A 17,696-nucleotide genomic window follows, 5' to 3' on the forward strand; every position below is an offset into this window, starting at 1 on the left:
GCAGAACATGTCGAGATATCGAAATATTCAAATATAGATCCAAATCCATCTTCTCCTACATTAAAAAAAGAAAAATCGCATATACTTTACTACAGTACATAAATAAGCACTCAAGGTTGGATCTAGGATCGGACATGCCACGACTATCACCCGAGTATTATTTATTGTTATTATTACCCTTTTTATGTATAAAAACATAATTTCACTTGTACAAATTTATTCATAAATTCAAAAATTATAATTTTACTCGTTTATTTATAAAATAATCTTAACTCCTTGTTTAATGTACTCCCTTCATCCCAAATTTTGTTGCTTATTTTCATTTCACTCCAAAAAGTTTGCCACATTTCATTTTCATCATTTTCAGAAGTGGAACTCACATTCCACTAATTTATTCATACTCACATTTTATAATAAACTTAATATATAAATATAAAATATATATTCCACCAATTTTTTAGTTTACGTAGTACTTATATTTTATGGTGTGGAAAAAGAACATTAAATATGAGTTTAAATCATGAACAAAAAAAATTAATACTCTTACTACTATCATTTACTCCCTCCGTCCCTGATAATTCGATCCAGTATTCCATTTCGGGTCATCCCACATAATTTGTCCCACTTCACTTTTACCATTTTTGGCAGTGAATCCCATATTCCACTAACTCATTCCTACTAACATTTTATTATAAAACTAATACTTTAAAAGTAGGATCCACATTCCACCAATTTTTTCAACTCACTTTCCATTAGATTTCTTAAAACCCGTAGTGCCGGGTCAAAATGTCCCAATTATCTGGGACGGAGGGAGTAGTACATTTTACACCCACATACGAAAAATCACGATTAAAAAAAAAAGCAGATCTGCGAAACCCCATATACGTACATTTTGTAAATAGAGGTAGTAATTCACAGTATTCTCTGTCCTCCACAAATGTGAACACGTATATGAATTCCAGTCTATATATACGCATACATGCCCCACTCACTCACGCCTATTCCATTCCTTTTGTAACTGAAAACTCTCGATTCGAAACCCCCTCCGGAAAATGGCCGTCTCTTCCGGTGCCGACGCTGAGCACCACGGCCACGCCCAATACGAGCACCTCGGCAAGCGCGCCGCCGACAAATTCGACCCGGCCGCGCCTCCTCCGTTCAAGATCGCCGACATCCGCGCCGCCATCCCGCCGCATTGCTGGGTCAAGGACCCCCTCCGCTCCCTCAGCTACGTCGCCTGGGATGTGTTCGTCGTCGCCGCGCTCCTCGCCGCCGCCGCCTTTTTCGACAGCTGGATCTTCTGGCCCATCTACTGGGCCGCCCAGGGCACCATGTTTTGGGCCTTGTTCGTCCTCGGCCACGATTGGTAATACTAATCCCATTTTTAGTAATACTGAAATTACTACTAATTTTGATTTATTGCAGTGGGCACGGGAGTTTTTCGGACAATACCACGCTGAATAACGTGGTGGGACATGTACTACATTCCTCAATTCTTGTACCTTATCATGGATGGTTAGTCTCCCACTTTAAATTAATTTTTTTTAGAAATTTCAATGAGTAATATAGATCTGCATTTTACTACGTAGGCGAATAAGCCATCGAACACACCACCAGAATCATGGTCATGTGGAGAACGACGAGTCATGGGTTCCGGTAATTAACATTTTTTAAATAAATTTGGAATTGGAAAATGGAAATGGATGTTTAAATAATTGCATTTGCATTTTGCAGCTGACTGAGAATTTATACAAGCAGCTGGATTTCTCCACCAAATTCTTGAGATACAAAATCCCATTCCCCATGTTTGCCTACCCCCTATACTTGGTACTCTTTTTTCTCTCTCATACTAATATAAGTTATAAATTCACATTAATTTCCAAGACATAGGAAATTACTAAAAGATTGAATTGAATTGATTTAATTTCAGTGGTATAGAAGCCCCGGAAAAAGTGGATCTCACTTCAACCCATATAGTAGTTTGTTCAAACCCAATGAGAGAGATTTGGTGATCACTTCCACCATATGTTGGGCTGCAATGGTTGCTTGTCTCCTCTATGCTTCCACCATTGTTGGCCCAACCATGTTGTTCAAGCTCTACGGCGTTCCTTATTTGGTAACAACAATATTAAATTATTACTACTACTTCATCAAACTCAATTACTATCATTTTATTAGTATATATATATATTCTATTTCAATATTTATGGGACAGATATTCGTTGTGTGGTTGGACACGGTTACATATCTGCACCACCATGGTTACGACAAGAAACTCCCTTGGTACCGCAGCAAGGTAGTACTATTATTATTATGTACTAAATTAATTTTAATTTTAATTTCACTCCTGTCACTACCATATGTTCCCTGGTATTAATGTTGCATTGCCATTGTCAACACAAATATCTATGTTCGATCAACTATTATAGTATTATTTGTTTGGCTTAAAAATCCCACTTACCCATTAATTACTTTCTAATACTAGTGCTTTTTTAGTTTTCATTTCCCAAAGTATTTATATTTGCTTTTTACCTAGATCTACCTTTATTAATTTTCCCTAATTCTTTTAATAACTTGGTTATGTCTTTTGGTTACAATTAGAAAGAGAATCGGGCCCAGTTGTCCAAAACTCTGACTATTCACTGTATAGTTTAATTGTATGGTAGTATTAAAGTGGTCCAGTCAAAGAGTGACAATGTCCACTCAAAATATCATGAATTGGTTTATTCTAAATCTAGATCGTTCATTCTGCTTCACAAGTAGTTGTAGTAATTTATGCCTTTTGTCTTGTAATTGCAGGAATGGAGTTATTTACGTGGAGGATTGACGACAGTAGATCAAGACTATGGAATATTCAACAAAATTCACCACGATATTGGCACCCATGTTGTTCACCACCTATTCCCTCAGATCCCACATTACCATTTAGTGGAGGCGGTGAGAATTAATAGATCTCTAATCATTAATTAATTATCTAATTAAACCCTAATCATGTGGCCAACACTGGCATTATTACCGTTTATTTGTCCCTTTGTATGATTTTTTTATTTTAAATTAATTGATGAAATAAAATACAATGGATTTTGCAGACGAGGGAGGCGAAAAGGGTGCTCGGAAATTACTACAGAGAGCCCAGAAAATCTGGAGCCGTTCCGTTTCACTTGGTTCCGACGTTGTTGAAAAGTCTAAGTAGAGATCATTATGTGAGTGACAATGGAGACATAGTTTACTATCAAACAGATGGAGAACTATTTTCTTCTAAAGAGATTTAGTGATGGGCTCTAAACACCAAAGCATAGTAGATTTATTTAAACTAGCTTTTTGGGGCCACATTATTTTCACAAGACAAATAATTGTGTGCAACAATAAGCCTTTTAAATAACTGTAGTAAGTTTTTTAGGTTGCAGTTTTGCTCTCCCTTGTTTTTTTGTCTTTCCTTATGTTCAATTATGTAATGTTGCTTTAAATAAAGTTTACTTGTTGTATTATCAAACAATTTTTTTTTTTTTGTTTGTTTGTTTCGTTACTGCTTTATGATGTTTTTAACTATTTATGGAGTAGTAATATTGATTAATAGATGTGATTATTTCAACAATAATTAGAAAAATATCTGGACATCCGGTGATGGAGTACATTTTGTAATTTACAAACTTTCATTGTAAAATTCGAAAAATATCAGGAGATCTGACGATGGAGTGCATTTTGTAATTTACAAACTTTCATTGTAAAATTAGAAAAATATGTACTACTAATTTTCTACCAACTAATCAACCATTTAGTTCTTGCTTGAAATAAAGTGTATAGTTTGGTGGCATTAATTAAGTTCCGCCAATTTGTTTGCTTTTTCTTGGTCGGTGATGTATATGTTCGATACCAATAAAAAACTGAATAAACTTTAACATGGTGAATAATTCAAAAAAAATAAACGAAGAGTGAAAAATGAAATATTACAAACAACTGTGCATGCACTTTTTATAATGTGAAAATGAATGGTGGATACATAATGATGTTGGAATAATAGAAAATAAATTAGGTTTTTTTTGGAGTGTAGCCAAAATTTAACTTGGGCAAATATATTATAACAAACCTTGAATAATTGAGAGAAGGCCTTTAGAGGAAAATTTAAATAAACTAGAAGGAAAATGTATTTATGAGAGTCATGTCGCTTCGATGCCAATGATTTTCAAAAAGTTCGATTTTTTCCACGAACATTGATATTGACAAATAATATCATGAACTTTACCTGGAGTATGTTATTTCTCATTAATAAAAAAATTCCGGTATATTAATAGATTGAATAACAAATTTGGAGGGTGTGCTTCAAGAAAAACTATTCTCAAAGATTGAAAATCTTGAAACTCTCGAAGTTGTTGTCGAGAAATTACGAAAAAAATCCATATCTTGATATTATTTGTCGGAAAGTTTTCATTGGTGGAAAATGACAAATTCGGGATAAAGTTTGTGATATTATTTGCCAATTTCAAAGTTCGTAGGAAAAATCCAACTTTTTAAAAGTTACATGATACTCCCTCCGTCCGCCATTAGGAGTCCATGGGCGGCACGAGTTTTAAGAAATGCTAAGAAAAGTGAGTTGAAAAAAGTTAGTGGAATAGGGGTCCCACTTGTATATATTAGTTTTAAATGAAATGTGAGTGGAATGAGTTAGTGGAAGGTGGGACCCTATTACCATTTATGGCAAAAGTGAACCGGGACTCTTATTCGCGGACGGACTAAAATGGAAAAAACGAGACTCTTATTCGCGGACGGAGGGAGTATTAGGTAACAATATCCCTAAATATTATCTAAATTTAGATGTAATGTAGAATTCTTTAGCATTATGTTAGAGGAGTGATCAATTGCTAACTAATTAGCAATCTCAAACTAAGACTAAATCTTAGCCATTAGATTAGAAGATCTAGTGGTTGAAATAATGCCACATGGATTATATTTTTAATTAAAAAAATTAATAAATAAAATTAGAGGGTATTAATGTCAATTCTCTCTCATTAAAATCATCTTAAAACTTTAAATTTACGTAACTTTCTCGATTTAAATTATTTTTTCGCAAAAAATTTATCAAATTAAAGATAATTTTATAAGGATTCCAACGAGATCTCAATTGCATATTCCGACGACGTTCGGATGATGAAATTTGATATATTTTATTTTAGTTTTCGTAAATGTTGATACCCAGATTTTTATCAACAAATACATCAAAAAAATCTCAATAGAACCATGTAAAAATCTCAATAAATATGTGTTTTGATATTTTCTTGTACTAGTGTTGATATTCTTATGTCATATTGTTGATATTTGTAATACACTATGTTGATATAAAAAAACATTTATGAAAATTATCATATGATAACATAATGACGATATTACCCTTTTGTTGATATTTTGTCTACTATTTATTGAGATTCGTAAGATTTAATCTCATCCACTCATTTTAAAATTTAAGAGTGGAGATTTGGTCTTGATTTTGGATTAGGGTGCTATACGCATTAGAATATGACCCGAATAAAATATATACATAATTGGTAGAAGAATCAGATATACAACTATGTAGAATTCTTAAGATATTATGCAATAAAATATCTAAACTTTTATATAACAAAATCTAGATATTTAGAATATAAAAAATAATTGAGTAGAAACTTTTAGGATATAGAATGAATGCTTATATATGGGTGTATTATATCATTTTGTACAACTTGTATGGGGTTATTGTTGTATCACCAAGCAAGATCATTGTATCCACATAGACTAATTAGCTACTCAAGTAGCTCAAATTATTTTCCTTCACTATCTAGACTATAAAAAATATTGGTTTTTTTATTAAATCCTAATTTTTTAAAAAATAAATCAAAGCAAATAATAATTAGTAATAAAACAAAGCGAATAACAAATTATGAAAAACGAAGAGTTGAAGAAACAGAGTTGGCGACTCACAGCAATTCCAAACTATGCTCACAAGGGTTTCAAGATCTATTAAGTTATGACAAAAGTAAAACTATATCTTCTCTTGAAGTACACAATATGTAGAGCACAACTTAAAACCGAAGTATCTTCAGGAATCAAGTTAATAACTCCTTAGAGCTCATAAGATACAAAACTTCACAAAAAGCTCAACTCTCTCGACTTTATTGATAAAGGTGTTAAAAAATCTTATTTCAAATTAAACTATGCATCTCTAAAATCCACATGCATTCATAAGATGATCAATCAAATAAATATATAACCACAAGAGAAATTGAAATAACTACATGAGCCAAGACATAGAAAAAGGAATTCAAATAAACATAGAAATCATTGCATCTCTTCGAGGGTAATCCAAGCATTTCATAACATGAGTCAAATAATTAATGAAATAAAACATGATAAAACCAAACTAAGTACACCCTTGATCAAAAGAATTACGATTGTATGAACGAGGTGGAATTAGGGGTGGGTCGATACGATATATCGTATCGAAAACGTTGTATCGTGTATCGTATCGAAAATATCGATATGAAAGAATTCCATATCGTTATCGTATCGAAAGTTTCGATATATCGAACTTTCGACATAAAAAAATTTCATATCGTTATCGTATCGATATTTCGATATATCGTTAAATATCGATATATATCGAAAATAAAATATCGATATATACCGAAAATATCGATATATCGAAAATTTTCAATATATATCGTATTTTCGATATAAAACGATATATCGCGATATAAGGAAATTCATATCGTTATCGTATCGAAAACTTACGATACGATATCGTATCGTATCGAAAATTACGATATATCGAAAATTCGATAATTTTTCGATATTTTTCAATACGATACGAGCGCTATATCATTTTTTCGGTATTTTTTCCCAGCCCTAAGAATGATGGGGAGGACTCCTTTCCTCAATGATTCAATATCTACGTTATTTTCTCTCTCTAGAATGTGTATATGATGGGGAATGCTCTCAAAACCGTGTAGGAGTTGTATATATAGAGCCCCAAGTTGCTAAACATGATCAGAGTGTGAAAAAATCCCTCAAAGAAAGAAGGTAATTTTCCATGTTTTTCTTGGTAGGCCCGCTTGGCTATGTGACAGGGCTTCACCCGGGCTGCTTGGCCCTTTTGGACAGCACGCAGTTTTCGTTAAACAGGCATAACATTTTCTGTAAAACTCCGATTGAGACGTACAAGATCTACGCAAAACTCTTTCAAAAACGAAAAAATTGATGTCAGCTATTTAGGAATCAACATTGTACTCCTTTATCCCTTCAATGCTCAACAAACTTGTCCAAACAACTAATTAGTGTATAATTGACTTAAATACCTAATTCAATCTATGAAACTCAATAATAAAACACGTCAATCTACTACTATTAAAACTTAGGATTCCCTCCGTCCTATAGTAGATGTCACACTTGGGATATGACACGAGATTTTATGAAATGTTATTTTGTGTATTAAGTGGTGAGAGGAAATATAATTTTATAATTGATGTGAGAGAATTTTTTCAAAAAAAGTAAATGTGACATTTTTTATGAGACAAACTAAAAAACGAAGAGAGTACAAAATAACAACTCTATCCCCTCTAAACTATATTGATCGTCGTGCATATCCCTGATTTCATCAAGTTGATACCAAACACAGCTCACGTTAAACTCTACTTACATACGTCATATATTAAGCAATCTTTCATGAGACAATGAAATAAGGCCTTAAATTTTTTTGCATGTTTGTTTATTTAAAATTATTGTTAGATATTTTTTTATCATAGAACTCCAAGAAAAAATTCAATATATAATAAAAAATGGATCAAATTAATTTATTATTTTAAAATAAAATGGATAAAAAATAACTTAATTTTAAATATAGGAAAGTATTTTAAAATTAATAAAATAAAATATAAACTATATGATAAAAGATACTACTACTTGAACTCTAAAACAAAGTATATAATGTATGATGTAATCAGAAAACCTGAAATATAGAATTGAAAATTCAATATAAACTGTAAATAACAAAAAAAAAGTTTGATTTATGTGAGATTCAATCTCTCACCTCACTCAACAAGACAAACACAGAATTGTTGAGGACCATATACCCTGTGTAGTGTGTCTCCGCCTCTGACTATTTTAGTGTTCCAAATAATCATAGGTTGTACATAGAATGTTTATTGATGAAAAGTATGAACAATTAATTAATTTATAACACCCAAAAAATCTACTCCATAAGATGAAAATTAGTGACTATAAATTAGGTGATAAAACTTAATTGGCTTTGGCCTTTTGAATTTGACACAAGATGTTTACAAGTCAATTTTATATGTTTAAACTCTAAATGAGACAATGTTCAAATGTCTGTTTTGGTCTTTCAAAATCCGGACGATATGAATAGCTAATCAGTTTTGGTGTTTCAAGCATGAAACGAGATGATGCCCACATTTCAACTCTAATTTTTTCATTCTAAATGAGGTGATGCTTATAAGTTCGTTTTGATGTTTTAAAGGTGGGATGATGTTCACAGATTATTTCAATTCTTTCAAGCTCCAGAATCCAGATGAGATGCTGCTTAGAAGTTAGTTCTAATTTTCAAACTTTATACCGGATGGTACTTAGTTATTACTCTTTCTGTCTCACTCAATATGTTCACTTTTCCTGTTTAGTTTGTTTCATTTTAGAAATAAATTCTTGTCACTTCATTAAATTTCAACTATCTTTTTTTCTCTCAATTTACTCCACCTAATAACTCTTCCTAAAATCCCGTGTTACTCAACCACGTGCGATACTACAGTGTTGATCTTTCAAACCTTAAATGAGATAATACTCATATGACCAATGTGATCTTAAATTATTACGCATCCGTCAATTTAAAAAATAAGCAATTGCCAGCATGCAACACGCCAACCCTTGATTATATCCCGCATCAAATTTACGTAATCTTCTTCTTATTTTTGTGAAATCTACAGTCTAACATCTATTTTTCTTTTATAAAAATGATATCTCCATTCCATAAATCAAAATAGTTATAAATTCGCGAAAATGAATGAAATTATTATTACTCCATTTGAATTGTACCACCAATCTAGATCAAATCAAATTAATCATAAAATAATTCCTATAAGTTTATTTCATACTCCATTCGTTCATGATTAAAAGTTCCATTTCTAAATAGCGCGGGTTTTAAGAAATGTTAAGAATAGTGAGTGGAAGAAAGTTAGTGGAATAGGGGTCCCACTTGTATATATTGGTTTTAAATGATATGTGAGTGGAATGCGTTGGTGGAATGTGGGGTCTCTTTACCATTTATGGTAATTATGAACCGGGACTCTTATTCGTGGACGGACCAAAATGAAAAAACGGGACTCTTATTCGTAGACGGAGGGAGTAAACTATAACTTATATAAAGACAATTTTTTAATGTTATGATAATATAAAGCAACTACTCCTTGAATTTCAACATATGATCATACGCTAATCAAGTGATTCTTCCTTGCTTGCTTTTGCAGTGTTTGAATTATTCTTGTGTTTTTCTCATTCAGATTGATTAGTTTTTTATGAATGCTGTTAGAGTTAATTTTGATTGATTGGGATATGAAATAAATAACTAGAAACTAGGATAATTCACTATTTAATTAATAGAATTCAAGAGAGTTAGAGGTTTTATATGAGATTTTTAGGTTTAATGTTATTTGGAATTAAATGTGTTAAGTATTTAAAGGAGACTTTTATAGGTTTGTGTTAAAATAACAACACCTCTTAAAGTGACACTGTGACACTACGTATCCAACAATATTATAAACGCTACACAACAATAGTATAAACGTTAGACAACAATAGATTGCTGTCTAGCGTATTGGATATTGCTGGCCGAGAAAAATTGATGTCTAACGTATTGGATATTGTTGGCCGAGAAAATTCACCCTTGAGCATTTTTTATGATTGCCACATGGCAGTTGATTATTCGTCCACATGTACAAATGATTGGCTAGGAATGGTGGTATGGTGTTACTTTAAGAGGCGTTGTCATTTTAACGCACCACGACTTTGATCACATCTAATGTATGAATTTCCCATCTCATGATAACATTAAACTACTCCATATCAATTTTTAAAAGTGATTTTTTTAATGTAAAATATTTTCTTCTTCCTAAAATGCGGCAGCCATTTTTATTCTTTCAAATCTTCTGCAAGTGTTCTATTCTCAAAATTTGTTCGGCCCCATCATATCATTCAGCTCTAGCGATTTAGTCATTTAGTCTTCAATAATATCTAAATAAAATTTAAATGAAAAAATCTTGTTGGGAGGGGCTTAACATTCCCTGCTTTATCTACTAATTTGAATTTAATATTTTTTTTTCTCAATTCTATTACATCAATTTTGTATTAAAATTCATGTCGGTACTTAAAATCTGGAATGGGAGTGACTGCTGCACATCCAACTCCAATAACAAAATGTTTGGCTGCGCATTGCTTTTTGATAGAATTTCGTGAACGGTTACATTTACAAGATTTAATATTAAACTCCAAAAACAAAATGTTATACTGCAATTATCGTGGTAATAATTAAATGATTTAAATTGGTTAAGTTACTTATTAGTTTCATAAGCATTTGTGATATTTATGTTACAATTATAAGGTGTAGTTGTAGCAAGTGGAGTATATGATTGGTTGCGGTAATAAATGATAATTATATGAACAAGTAATTACATGTACAATAATAAATCATGATTTACTCGATAGGTCCACGCCCAAATTACTTTTAGATAATTCATGATTCATAAAGAAATATGGTTGTATCTATGACTTATATGCATCTTTACATTTATTTTTACTCAATTCAAAAGGCTGTAATTTATAAAACATGATCAAGGTAAAGAATGCAATATACAAGGTTTTCATCTAATTACCACTATAAAAAAGAAGTCTATGCTTCGAAAGTGCTCGATATATCATATTTTACTGAACACTTTGGTACTCGTTAACCAGTTATTTTTGTGGTGTGGTGAGTGTGATGTGGATGGCCATGGATAATGAATAAGCCAATCGGATGTAAAAACATGAGATCACAGTCCCGTTCTATCCATCACAACAAGTGGTTCAATTATTTGTGTACATTATATTTTTAGCAAACAATATTTGTGGTAGCTAATGCAATTTAATTATTTCATGTGATTTGTATTTCAAGAGGGCGGCACGTGAAGCTAATTGTCTTCCTCCTCAACGCCAAAGCTTCATATATGTGCCCTCGGTAAATTTTAATTTAGCCCAATTAATTTTAATTATTACCGTTTAATTTAGATTCATTGCAAGTCTACAAATACAAGGTACATGATTATTTCTTCTTTTTGAATTACACATGCTATATCATTTCTCGAGTTAATGTAAAAAGATTCTTAGTTTGCACAAGAACTTTTAATTTTATAAAATTTTACGCGACATTTCAAACATTGCAATGAGTCACAACTTTTTCTTCTCGCAAAACTAACCTTGTTAGCTTCTTCCCGCCACTTGAGCATTAACAAATCGAGTGTAATACTGGATGCCTGAGAATAACAAGGTTATATGGTTGTATTTTGGTGATATTGACTTAAGTGATGCATGTAATGTCAACTAGTAGGTGACCAAAAGAGATATACTCCGTAAAAACGCTAATACTCGTACGTGACTAAAAAATTATTGAAATGTTAATAAAATAAAAAGCGATAATATTTGCAAAGTTTGAAATGTTGGGTTCAAATGTAAGAAAATTGAACGGTTGAGGATTTGTATAAATGACATCTGAAGAGCAAAGCATAGATCTCCTCTCTGCAAACAATAGACATGGGACCAAGACAAGAATCAAGAAAACAAATTGTCCACCTCTGCTTTATTGGTTGCAAAAGTAGCAATATGTTTTTTCAAAAGGACAAACAAAACTGCAGCAATTGACAATTGGAGAGACTTGGCGTGGGAAACACCACTCTTTTTCTTTCTCCATCACCTTTGCTAGCTAATCACTCTCACATTCAAACTCAAAAGCCCGCCACCCCCCCTACCCCTACCCCACCCCCACCCCACCAAAAATAATTCAAATTCTCTATTTCCTTTTTCCCTTTTCCTCTCTACACTTTTTCCTTACTTGGTTTTCAAATTCAACACCTCTTTTTGTCCCCTCTTTCCTCGATCATTCATTTCTCTAATAATTTGTCACTTGCTCTGATCCATTAGATGAGGCCTACGCCTTCGCCTTCGTGTTCGTCTCCTTCGTCGTGTGGAGGCCGGGGCGGGAGAATCACGTCCCCCGGCTGCTTATCAAGAATCCTGAGACGCATTCTCTGCTTCAGCAACCTCCCCTTGTGCTCTTTCGATCATTTCCGAGCAGACGAGAGTCAGAGCCCGGGGCAGACTAGTGCCCCGGGCTCTACTCCAGGAGTAGTGGCCCGACTCATGGGACTGGACTCACCAGTCCCACGAGCCGGGCCAGTTCATGAGGAGATCGCGGCTAACAAGCTGAAGACACCGGTGAGGCGGCTGCGCGACCTCCCTCCCTATCAAGAGCTCGAAGACGACAAATTCTTCATACTAAGCTTTGAAAAGAGGCGCCAGAGGAAGTCGAAAAAGAGAGAGGGTTTAGAGGGGAAGAACAAAGAGAATGAGAATCCAGAAAAATCCAAGAGAAAAATGGGCAAAAAATATGCAGTCTCGTTTGAAAATGAAGGTGATTCAGAAAATTCAAGCCCAAATTCTGTTCTTGAATTTTTGGGGTATTCAGCTGATCAAGAATCTGTTTCTTCAGGTTTGTAAAATTCACATTCACCATTTATCATGAAAATTAATATACTTATTAGTAAACTTATTTTTTTTGTTTTTGGTTCAAAAATTAAAAATGTGATGCAGGGGAAATTTCAAGATTGGCGAATTCGAAGACGAGGAGGCCGTTGTCGGAGGAGCTCGAGAGCTGCGGAGAGTCCAACGGGAAGCTCTCAAACGACAGAGTCGAGCGAGAAGAGGAAAACATGGTGAGGAGATCCTACTCCAATTATTATGCAAACATTGGTGGAATCGGAAAATTGGCTGCAATGGAGATTGTGAGAACAAGTTGGTTGCATGATGGATTACTCACAAATAAGCATTGTGTATTGGAGATTGGTAGGGATGTTGCATCAAGTATATTAGATCATCTACTAGAAGAGCTTCTTACTAACATAGGAAAATTTTGACTAGTTTGTAACATATATTTCGCCTATTTGTAATATAGTAGTAGTAATATAACAAGAGAAATAGTATAGTTTGATAATTTCATTGAGATCGACTTGTAGTATATTGTCTAATTGTAATCACTAATTGGAAATGAATCAATATAAAGTGGAGTAGTTGCAAATTTAAATCGATCCTAATAAGTTGCTTCTGTAAAATTGTTATTATTAGAATTAGATTCTGTTTATGTTTATCAGCAGTCGAAAATTGGGGCGGGCCGGGCTGTTTACTGCATATATATGAGAGCTCGGCCCATCTACATAGCTCATTATTTTATTTAAAAAGAAGTTTAATTATGTTACAAATGTCCCATATTTTTTTATAACGAAAGAGAAAAAAAATATGAAATAAATAAACCTTGAAATTGTTCCATCACTAGTTTTAGTGATTAATTTATATTTTCGTAAAATTGAGAGTGATTTCGAAAATGCAAATTTTTATTATTTTGACTTTTGTTTTTTTTTTCAAAAATGATTTCCGTTGCCGGGACTTGAACCCGGGTCTCTCGGGTGAGAGCCGAGTATCCTAACCAACTAGACTACAACGGATCGTTGATTTATTTACAGAGTTTATTTTTTAATTTTTTAATTAATATTTTCGACAATATACCATACTAAGTCCCTTTTGTATCAGTTTATATGAGGTTTTGATTGCAACGACGCACAATATTTTATATTTAACATTTTATCGAGTGAAACTTAGAAGAGCAAAATAATATAAAAATATTAAAGTTTTGGGCTGACCTATAAATCAATTGCTTATTTTTATGGGATAACGGCCTAATAGTACTAGTTTTCCGGTTCAGTTAAAACAAAATAAAGATAGTAGTATTATGTACCGGGTCATCTTCAATTGCTTAAAACATCGTAATCCAAAATCAAGACTAAATCTTAACCATTAGATTTCAAAATGAGTGGGTGAGATTAAATCTTACGAATCTCAATAAATAGTAGACAAAATATTAACACAGTTTTATTGAGATTTCACATGCATAATTTGAGATTTTACCTGCATTATATTGAGATTTTATATACATTATATTGAGATTTTTTGATATATTTGTTGATAAAAATATGCTTATCAACATATACGAAAACAGAAATAAAAATCATCAAATTTCATCATCCGAACGTCGTCGGAACATATGCAATTGAGATCTTGTTAGAATCCTTATAAAATTACCTTTAATTTGATATATTATTTGCAAAAAAATAATTTAAATCGAGAGAGTTACGTAAATTTAAAATTTTAGGATAATTTTAATAAGAGTGAATTAACATTAATACCCTTTAATTTTATTTAATACTCATTTAAATTTAAAATATAATCCACTTGACATTATATCAATCACTAGATCTCCTAATCTAATGGTTAAAAATTGGTCTTAATTTTGGATTGCTAATTAGTTAGCAATGGATCACTTTCTATCATGTACTAACTTAGAGCATCCACAGTAGGGGCGCTGCGGCGAGCGCCCCGATCGCGGCTAAGCCGCGGCTGTGTATTGTGGTGGAAGAGGCCGCCCCGGAGGCGGACAGCTTTTGTGGGGCGGAAGGGCTTTCGCCCCGAATGCGTCGAGGACGAGCCGGAGGAGAGAGAAACGCGGCGGTCGCCGATTTCCAATTTTTTTTTTTTAATTTCAAATTTTTAATTGTTTTTTTTGCTTATTTTTATAAATATCCCACCAATGTTTAATTCCGACTCCGCCACCGAGTAGATGGTGGCGATGTTTTTATATGTTTTTTTTTATAAAATGTTCGTTGTACAATTTTCCGGTATCCATTAATACAACGAATATTTGGTCTCATCGCTTTTTTTAATTTTATTATTATCTCGTTTTCTAATTATTTTTAGTACGATAATTTTAATTCTAATTGAATTAAAATATACAAAGAATAAAAATAAAGTGAAATGTGGTTAACAAAAGTGTCCACTATTGATGCGGAAACTTTTTTTTATAGCCGTGGACAAATCAAAAGTGGCTATGGACAAAAAAAAAGAGAAGTGTCCAAGAAAAAGTGTCATGCTATTGTGGATGCTCTTGTAGTAACTTATTGGAAACATGCTTCGCTTAATTGAAATCAGAACTGATGGCATTTTTGCTATTATTTCTTATACTAATTACTAAATTTAAGGGGATAATTTTTTTAATGGAATTATTAACAAAAAATAAAAGCAAAATAAATCTTTGTTCTAACATATGCGCGTTCGAGTAGGATCTGTTATTAACGCTTTTTATGTGAAATAATTTTTTAAAACTTATGCAAGAGACGGTTAAAATATAAAAATATCAGCAGTAGTTCCTGGACTAAAAGTTAATATAAAAAACGGTCTTTTTGCACTGTTTCGAAACGAAAATGCCCTTTTGAGGGGTTTTGGAGGGTTTGAGCAATTTGGTCTTTTTATACTTTTAACATTTTAAATCTGATATTATTTCAGTTATGTACTAAATCTGATATTATTTCAAAATTATCATTCTTCTTCCCTTTTGTCATCCTTCACTTTGTTTCTTTATTTCAATATTAGATTTAATTTATAAAATTAAATTTTAAATTTTGATTTTTAAATATCAATAAATTTTTTTAAAATGTTAAAAATTGTAAAATTACCAAATTGCCCAAACCCTCCAAAACCCCTCAAAAGGGGGCATTTTCGTCTCGAAACAGTGCAAAATGACCGTTTTTTATATTAACCCTTAGTCCAGGGACTACTGGTGATATTTGTAAAGTCTAGAGAATATTTTCGAAATAAACCCATAGTCCAAGGACCATTTTTGAAGTTCACTCAATATAAAAAATTGTGAGTTTGCCATCTTGCTCGATCTGAATGTCAGTCTGATCAATATTGAAGAAATTAAAAAAGGATGAAAACTTTGGAATAATTGTTTTTTGTTTTACATTTGGAATTATTGTTGTGCTGCAGTCTCATCATTGAACTGCGTGGCACATTGAAAGATCATTTTATGAGTTAAATGTGTATAGAATAATTCATTAAATTGGGATTTATAGTGGATGGCTAAATGATGGCAACACAACATGCATGAAGAATAGCTCGGCGGAGTAGGCGGAGTCAATTATTTCCCAAGTAGGAGTATTCAAGAATTATTTTTTTGACTTGAACTTTTCAACAACTATAAAGATGGCATCAAGTTAGAAAACTTTGTTCGTTTGAAGTTTGGTATCAACTATTATTGGAAAAATACCTAATGTATCAAGAGGTTGTTGGAAATTATGGATTTTAAGGAAGAACAAAAGCTTGGGTGTTGGCCTTTCCTCTTCATGATGTCATTGGTCTTTCACCTAGAGGTGTCCGTTAATTTTATTATGAGGTACCTTGATGACTAATTAAGGACTTTCATGTCATATTTTGTATCTCATTTCCGTGGTAATGGAAGCGTTTCTTTTCGACATGCGATTTAAATAAAATTGAGTTAAGTGAGTTAAGCAAATGAAGAATAAAGTAGGAAATGAAAAATATAGAGATACGAAGAGAGAATAAAGTAAGAGAGTAAATTAATTGTGAAGAAATGTGTTGACTTTTACTAAAAAGAAAAATGACTCTACTACTATGGAATGTACCAAAATGACAGGAGTCAGCTATGAAAAAGAGGGAGTAGCTTATAAATAGACATATCTTGGCAGAAGAAAAAACACACACAAATCATTTTCATCTCTCAAGCTTTATTTGTCAAAGTGGCCATGGAAAGCACCCACAATCGACGCGAAGGATGAACTGGGTGAAGAAAGATTCGACCAAACTGTTATGTTCTACTCCTAGAAGAAGAGCTTGAAAAAGAAGGAGGAGAATAAATGTCATATTCCACAATAGAAATGGCTCAATCTATATTTAAACAATGACTACAATACAACCAACATCCCAAATTGTTAGCATGTTCACACTCGCTAACTATTATTTCATTTAACCGATTTTTGTTATTCTCAATCAAAAATTGTTATTATTCCTACAACAGAATCTAGATGTCACCTTCCTTGCATGGCTTTGTATATGCCTTTCTATGCATATTTTGTTTATCTACTTTCTCGTACATTCCTTCCCAAAACAACCTTGATCTCAAAGTTGGAAGTCTGAAAATCGTGTTGTGACATTATACAAGCACTCCCACGTTGCATCTTCCTCAAAATGAATTAGACAATTGAATGAGTACCCTATTGCCCTGCTTCAAGCAAACTCAATCTCCCACTCCAAAATTGTCAAGTGTGACCATGCAATTCATGCTGAGGGTCGAATCATAACTCAAAGCAAGGAGGTCGAGCTGGCTCAAATGGAGAAACACAAGTAATGACTCAAAGGGTTCCTCAACAAACTAGCCGATAATCAGCTATAATCGCTCCAGCTGCGAAGTGAGAGTAGAGTCATTATTGTAGTCTCATATATAAGTGTGGGGTTGTTGCAGTAGTTACTCATCAACACACACACTGATTCACATTTTCTCTTAGATTGAT

The 17,696-nt window shown here is 32.8% G+C and overlaps 2 protein-coding genes and 1 non-coding gene across 3 annotated transcripts; 2 read left to right on the forward strand and 1 right to left on the reverse strand.

The window, feature by feature from the left end:
* Positions 1–932: 932 nt before the first annotated feature.
* LOC125202091 (acyl-lipid omega-3 desaturase (cytochrome b5), endoplasmic reticulum-like) lies at positions 933–3,493 on the forward strand. The gene is made up of 8 exons (XM_048100421.1): positions 933–1,366; positions 1,426–1,515; positions 1,590–1,656; positions 1,735–1,827; positions 1,931–2,116; positions 2,216–2,296; positions 2,800–2,937; positions 3,090–3,493. The coding sequence occupies exons 1-8, from the start codon at positions 1,053–1,055 to the stop codon at positions 3,270–3,272; spliced, it is 1,152 nt and encodes a 383-aa protein (XP_047956378.1). The 5' UTR covers positions 933–1,052; the 3' UTR covers positions 3,273–3,493.
* Positions 3,494–12,135: 8,642 nt separating this feature from the next.
* On the forward strand, positions 12,136–13,363 carry LOC125202558. The gene is made up of 2 exons (XM_048100977.1): positions 12,136–12,772; positions 12,874–13,363. Exons 1-2 carry the CDS (start codon positions 12,205–12,207, stop codon positions 13,194–13,196), a joined length of 891 nt encoding a protein of 296 aa, XP_047956934.1. The 5' UTR covers positions 12,136–12,204; the 3' UTR covers positions 13,197–13,363.
* Positions 13,364–13,708: 345 nt separating this feature from the next.
* TRNAE-CUC lies at positions 13,709–13,781 on the reverse strand. Its single transcript has one exon. It is a non-coding gene; the product is annotated as a tRNA-Glu (tRNA).
* Positions 13,782–17,696: the final 3,915 nt, after the last annotated feature.

Source organism: Salvia hispanica, chromosome 1, assembly GCF_023119035.1.
Source record: "Salvia hispanica cultivar TCC Black 2014 chromosome 1, UniMelb_Shisp_WGS_1.0, whole genome shotgun sequence".
Classification (NCBI taxonomy): domain Eukaryota; kingdom Viridiplantae; phylum Streptophyta; class Magnoliopsida; order Lamiales; family Lamiaceae; genus Salvia; species Salvia hispanica.